Source organism: Mus pahari, chromosome 13 (genome assembly GCF_900095145.1).
Source record: "Mus pahari chromosome 13, PAHARI_EIJ_v1.1, whole genome shotgun sequence".
In the NCBI taxonomy this organism is placed as follows: Eukaryota; Metazoa; Chordata; class Mammalia; order Rodentia; family Muridae; genus Mus; species Mus pahari.
The window spans coordinates 13,831,957-13,837,996 of record NC_034602.1 but is presented as its reverse complement, the minus strand read 5'-3'; the positions used below and the strand labels follow the sequence as shown (position 1 = coordinate 13,837,996).

At 41.6% G+C, this 6,040-nt stretch overlaps 1 protein-coding gene across 3 annotated transcripts in view; it reads right to left on the bottom strand.

The window, feature by feature from the left end:
* The window catches only part of Sec61g (SEC61 translocon gamma subunit), a 6,972-nt gene extending 1,238 nt beyond the window's left edge, over positions 1 to 5,734 (bottom strand). The window contains exons 1-4 of one of the 3 annotated variants that reach the window (XM_029545234.1): positions 5,373 to 5,439; positions 4,508 to 4,584; positions 3,642 to 3,741; positions 1,849 to 1,951 (exon numbers count right to left, since the gene is read on the bottom strand). In XM_029545234.1, the coding sequence (XP_029401094.1) occupies positions 1,849 to 1,951; positions 3,642 to 3,735 (197 nt within the window). In that variant the 5' untranslated portion in view covers positions 3,736 to 3,741; positions 4,508 to 4,584; positions 5,373 to 5,439. Of the gene's footprint in view, positions 1 to 1,848; positions 1,952 to 3,641; positions 3,742 to 4,507; positions 4,585 to 5,347 lie in introns of all 3 variants that reach the window. The other 2 variants (XM_021211219.2, XM_021211217.2) reach the window with 2 other exon arrangements.
* Between the last annotated feature and the right edge of the window lie 306 nt (positions 5,735 to 6,040).

Genomic DNA, 6,040 nt, shown 5'->3' with positions numbered 1-6,040 from the left:
TCTCTCTCTCTCTCTCTCTCTCTCTCTCTCTCTCTCTCTCTCCTCTTCCCCTGCCCTGCCCCCACCCACCCTTGTGTGTGTGTGTGTGTGTGTCTATCTGTGTATGTATGTGTATGTATGTGTGTGTCTGTGTGTGTATCAAGATCAGACCCTCACCAGATAGGGTACACACTACTGGAACTTGCATTTCAGTTTCTAAAACAATGAAAACTAAATTTCTATTATCTCCAAATTACCCAGTTTTGGGTAATGTTATAGCAGCCCAAAGACTACGGCAGAAGAGCACCTGATATACAATATTCACCAGTTCATCTTCCTATAAACCAGAATATTCAGTGTCATGAAGAAAAAAAATCATTATTTTGTATTATTAGAATCTGATAGTCTGGAAAATGTTTATTTTGAAATATAGTTTAGAAATAAAACATCCTGGGGAAGGAGTGGCAAAAACAGAGAAACACAAAGTCTACATGCAGATAAGTAACAGTCCGGCCTCCAAATTCACAATCTTAAGGTGGCAGACACGCACGTCAAAGTACTACCCAAGCACACTAAAGTCTGTCAAGGAAGATAAAAGTATCTGCTAAGTGAGTGGATGCTCGGAGGAAAAACTACCGCATCCGAAACAAAAAAAAAGAAACCAAAGACTTATTTTGTTCTTCTGGAGGACAAAATTAAGGACATCATCTCAGAAAACAAACTCTATGTCATTAAAAAACCTTGATAAAAATTAAGCTGCCTGGCCATGTGAGGCCAGAGGCGCCCAAACACTGACTGGAAGGGCTACTGTACTTCTTCCCCACTGAGAAGGCAACTGGTCAGAAATCTCTCCAAGACTCCACACTCCAAAGCTGACACTTCTCGTCAGTGATGCAAATGAGGTTTCTCAATGGACAGAGAAGACTCAATGACTCCCTTCCCTCGGCTTTCCTGTGGTTCTGGTTTGATTTCATGCATGGTCTCATGTGACCTTGCACTTGGAGCAATCCTCCTGCTCCTAACTCTCTACCCTAAAGCTAGAGCATCATCCTAACTCTACAACTATTTATTATTCAAAAATATCACTATGTGTTACTTTTGTTTAAACACGTCTAACCACATGGATTTAGCCACATGCTATGCAAAAAAACAACTCTACCAGTACTAGTGATAAAATATCTAATGCTGAAGAGACATCATTAAGGAGTTTTTAAAGTAGATTTGAACTTTACCACCCATAAAGTCAGTATTAATTCAAAATGGGAGAGGAGATTGGCACATTATAACTACAAAATTATAAACTATAGAAGAAACGAGAGTGCTGGCTCTGTTGTTATGAGCACACTCTTGCAGAGGACAGGGATTCAGTTCCTAGCATCCAATCAAGGCAGCTCACTTCAGAAGCAATCTGTAACATAACCCAAAAAAGAACTATTGTCTTCTCACACAATGGGTAATTAAATTACCCAAAACTATGTTGGTTACTAAACAACAAAGAAAGATGCAGGCAATCTGCTCTGTCAGATTTCTACCACAACAGTGATGTTCAGAAGCAGCACAGGCTCTCTGCACCTTACAAGAGTAAACAAGATACAAGAAGCACAGGACTTGTCATGAATCTGCTCTGTCACTGAGGAGTTGATAGTGCTACACTGTGCCTTTAATTTTAAAATAAATTAGTATTAAAGTATACTACAAAGCTTACATGGTTCCTATAAAGATGGTATTAGATACAAAAGCCTTTTAAAGGTATTAATAGATGCAGAACAGCAGTACAAGATCATGGGTCATGTCTGTACATGAACAATCTCCAACTGAAATGGTTTCATTTGCAATCATCACTAGACAGTCTATTTTATAGTGACTTACACAATAATGTTATTAATGGGGATATGGATCAGTTTCACGAAGAAGCCAATGAATCCCATGATAGCAAATCCTATAGCTGTAGCCATGGCAATCTTCTGGAATTCTGAATTTAAAACACAAAGTTTGTAATTAACTTCTGTCAGTAAAAGAAAATATGAAGAAGAACTATCAGTAATATTAATAAAGATACCAGCATACAGGTTAGTAGACACATCATTTTAAAAACAAAGACAAAGTTGGAGCACTAATAATATAAATGTTGATTTATAGGTTTTTAAATCCCATACTTTGTTGATATGTACAGGGAACAGAAACGGAAATGAGTTCATCAATAAACACCAAAAGTATTTTATTATTCTCAGTGACAAAAACACAAAAAGAGAAAGAAAAAGCCGGGTGTGGTGGCGCATGCCTTTAATCCCAGCACTTGGGAGGCAGAGGCAGGCGGATTTCTGAGTTCGAGGCCAGCCTGGGCTACAAAGTGAGTTCCAGGACAGCCAGGACAGAGAAACCCTGTCTTGAAAAACCAAAAAAAAAAAAAAGAGAGAGAGAAAGAAAAAAAAAGGATTGAGGTCATCCTAAGTAGTGCTTCGTAGTATTTTTTAAACTGCAACATTGATTATAACAATACAACTCTAGCTTTGGGGTATATTATAGACAACTAGTTGTCTTTAGTACCATGGTATAGTAAAAGATAAGAACTGAAAATTCACATTAAGGAGAGCAGTTTTACAGAAAGATTTCAACTCTGGTATATTTCAGTCCTATTCTATCTCCTAAAGACACTTTCTCTGACCACCTCACCTAGTTCAACTAGTATTCGATACCAGATCTCCTCATTCTCTCCCTTCATACCTCCACCAAGGCAGGATTAAAATGTTTACTGTAATGAGTAGATGGCCTTCCCTGACAGACCCCAGCTGCGTGAGAATAAGGGCCAGTATCTATTCCTTTATTTACATATTCAGTGTGAGCTGGCTAATTTTATATCAACTTGACATAAGCTAGTCATTTGAGAGAAGAAACCCTGTAGACAGGCAACCTTGTAGGGCATTTTCTCAATTCATGATTGCTGAGAGAGGACCCAGCCCCGGGGCTGGTGGCCCTAGGTTCTATAAGAAAGTAGGCTGAACAAACCATGAGGAGCAAGCAAATAAACAGCATTCCTCCATGGCCTCTGCATCAGCTCCTGCCTTTAGGTTCCTGTCCAGCTTCAGTTCCTCCCTTGGCTTCCTTCAGTGGACTGTGATTCAAGATACATAAGCCAAATAAACCCATTCATCTCCAAATAGCCTTTGGTCATGGTTGTTCATCACAGAGAACTAACCCTAAGACAGTATGTTACTCTATTATAATAGTCTGTCTTCAATTCTAACCCAATCAATTCATAAATTAGACAAATTCAAGCACACCTATGAAGCTTTGACATAAGAAAGTATCGTTACTTTCTAGGGTGTAATAACTACTGCATTAATTAACTTCATGTTAAGGTTTTATTGACTAGAGAGCAAAGCAGGAAAGCTGCCAAAGTTTTCACACGCTGGAAATATGAAAGGCACTACACTATAACTAACTTAAATATCGTATGTATGGTAAGGCCTGAATAATCTCATATCATAAAGAAAAGCTTTAAACAGTTTACTAAGAAGGACATAAAGACAGGGCCACGGTAGTGACAGCACTGCAATGCTCCTTTTAACAGTGTGCTAAGCAAGCACTCCATCACTGAGGTGACTTCCAGCCCTGCAAAGATTCAGTGTTTTACCTCAATCTCAAGGTCAAGATAGTATTACCTTTTCTGTCGGGTTTGGTGCATCTTTTAACCAGCCGAATTGAGTCCTTTACAAACTGCCGACTGGGCTCTACAAACTGCATTACCTGATCCATGTTTGTCTGTTTAAAAATATAAAAGAAAAAACAACATACTCAGTAGTATTCTCTCACATAGTAGGACTTATTGAGCTATACACAGAAGTACACAGTCCTGAATTCAATTCATAAAGGAAAAAACCAAGCCTAAATTTTGAGTGGTTTTATCATATACGAGAAAGCATGTGGCTCAAACAAGCAAGCACTGATCTTACCAATGTTGTTATCCTCAATGGCAAAGGATCATACACTCATTAAAGGACTCTCTCATTACAAAATTAAGCAACAACAAACTCCTTTCCTACCAACTACATCCATCTAACAATTCTGGCTAAGAAACCAAAAAATAGTTAGGTTTAATACTACTTTCTAAAGTTCAAACTATTGAAAACTTAGAATCGACTACAACAAGTTCTAACTATGGTGTAGCAAGAGCCTAAAATGGAGGCAAAAGTGTACTCCAATCAAGTTGCTGGAAGTCATGTCCAGATAATATATTTAAGTAAAAGTAGATTTCTTGGGATGGACAGACAGATGAATATTCCAAAAAACAAAAATTGGCAAGATTCAAATTCTGCAAAGCCTCCAGCTAAATGTTTAGGTTTGAACATTTTGAGGTTCCTTTGAAACTCTATTAATTAACGAAAATGCTTTTCAATTATACAACTCTGAGAGCCGCTGGTAATGGAGCCACCTTATTTGTACTTTGTTTCCAGGTCTGAGAAGTCAGATGATGATTACACTCTTCTAGCTAGAAAACAGAAGCCCTGCTGGGTCCCAGTTTTCTTACCTAAGTCGTGAACAGTGGACAAACAGCTGAACCACTTAAGGTACACACTAAGAAATCACACACTGAATTGTCACAGCCTGATAGAGAAAGCAAAGAGATGCCTGTTTTCTTGGTGTTCCATTTAGCTGTTCTTCAAATCCAACAGCCCTAAAAACCCACACTAGACCAACCACTGCACTCGATGTGAAAGGAGAGCACTAGTCCACTAAGACTTCTTGACGCAGACTACTGGTCAACACTTTTACTTTAAATGTCCACAGCTGAACACAACTTCACAGGAGGTTCAAGGCATCAGGCTCTGGAAGCCACAAGAGACGATGAGTTCACCAACAGTGAGCATGTTCAGGCAGGGGATGTTCAGGGAGAAGGCTGAACCCTAGATCCAGACCCTAAACTCTGGGTTCGTGAACTTTTGGAAACCCTCCTCTAAGGAGTCTTGACTGGCTAATTCCATCTGAGGCCACGGAGGTAGAACCTGTGCCTGGATTTTTGCCCTGTTCATAAATGAATGGCTCTCTGTCCACCTGTCCATCAGCGACCCGGCTCAACCACTTGTCCAGTTTTGCAGATTCCAGGCCCAGCTCCTGGCCTCCCGGCTGGTCAAGGACGCCCTCGTGACCCCAGCCCGAGGCCCCTTCGCCGCCCCATTCCCCAGGGTTCCTTTGATCTCCAGGACCCCAGGCCAGCTCATCTCGCGCCCACTTAGATCCCGGCCACAATCGTCCCACCGGACGCTCGTACCTCCAATTCCTTCACGTCCCCTGGTCCCTCCGTGTCCCTGGCCTCCCATCCCGCGGCCCCTTTGGGCCATGAACCCTAGACCAGCTTTCCCCTACCTACCACCCATGAGAAAATCCTTACTTACGGGATGGCGGATTGAGAGCGGAGAGACACGTAGCTTAGGAGAGACCTGAGCCCAACGGAACCGGAAGCTGGCAATCCACAGCCCGCCCATTCCTCCTTTCAATTGGCTCTTCACGAGAGACGTCACTGCGCCGGCGCAGTGCTACGTGTGTTTCTCCCGGCTTCCCGAGCAGGGACGGACTTGAGCGATTCGTGTCTCTCCAGCAGAACGGGCGGGCGGTGTAGGGATCTTGGTTCCCGATTGTTCACCTCCCGGTCTCAGACGCAGCCTCTCCGGCAGCCTCACCGTAAATCCACGAAGTGTCGCTAGTTAATGAGTGTCTGCGCTTCAGCTCTTGAGTCTCCCTGCTGCGCATGCAAATAATGTCACTGATCAAAAATGAAACAAGCATCTTAGTGTGAACGACATATTCAAACTATTCTCCATACCCGGAAAATGATTTTCTACTATTATTCATGGGAATATAGTGGGGATTAAGACGGCCAACATAGAAGTTTCTTGTCCCCTATGTACTAACAGTCTCCGAGTGCAATACATTTGGCATTTCTGAGTTAAGATTTGTCCCTCGGATAAGCTTGATTGACTCCATCATTAGGCTTTGAAGAGTTTTTACTTCATTTCATGTGCAACATCTGGCAAGTACTGTGAAACAGACTACAGTACTTCGC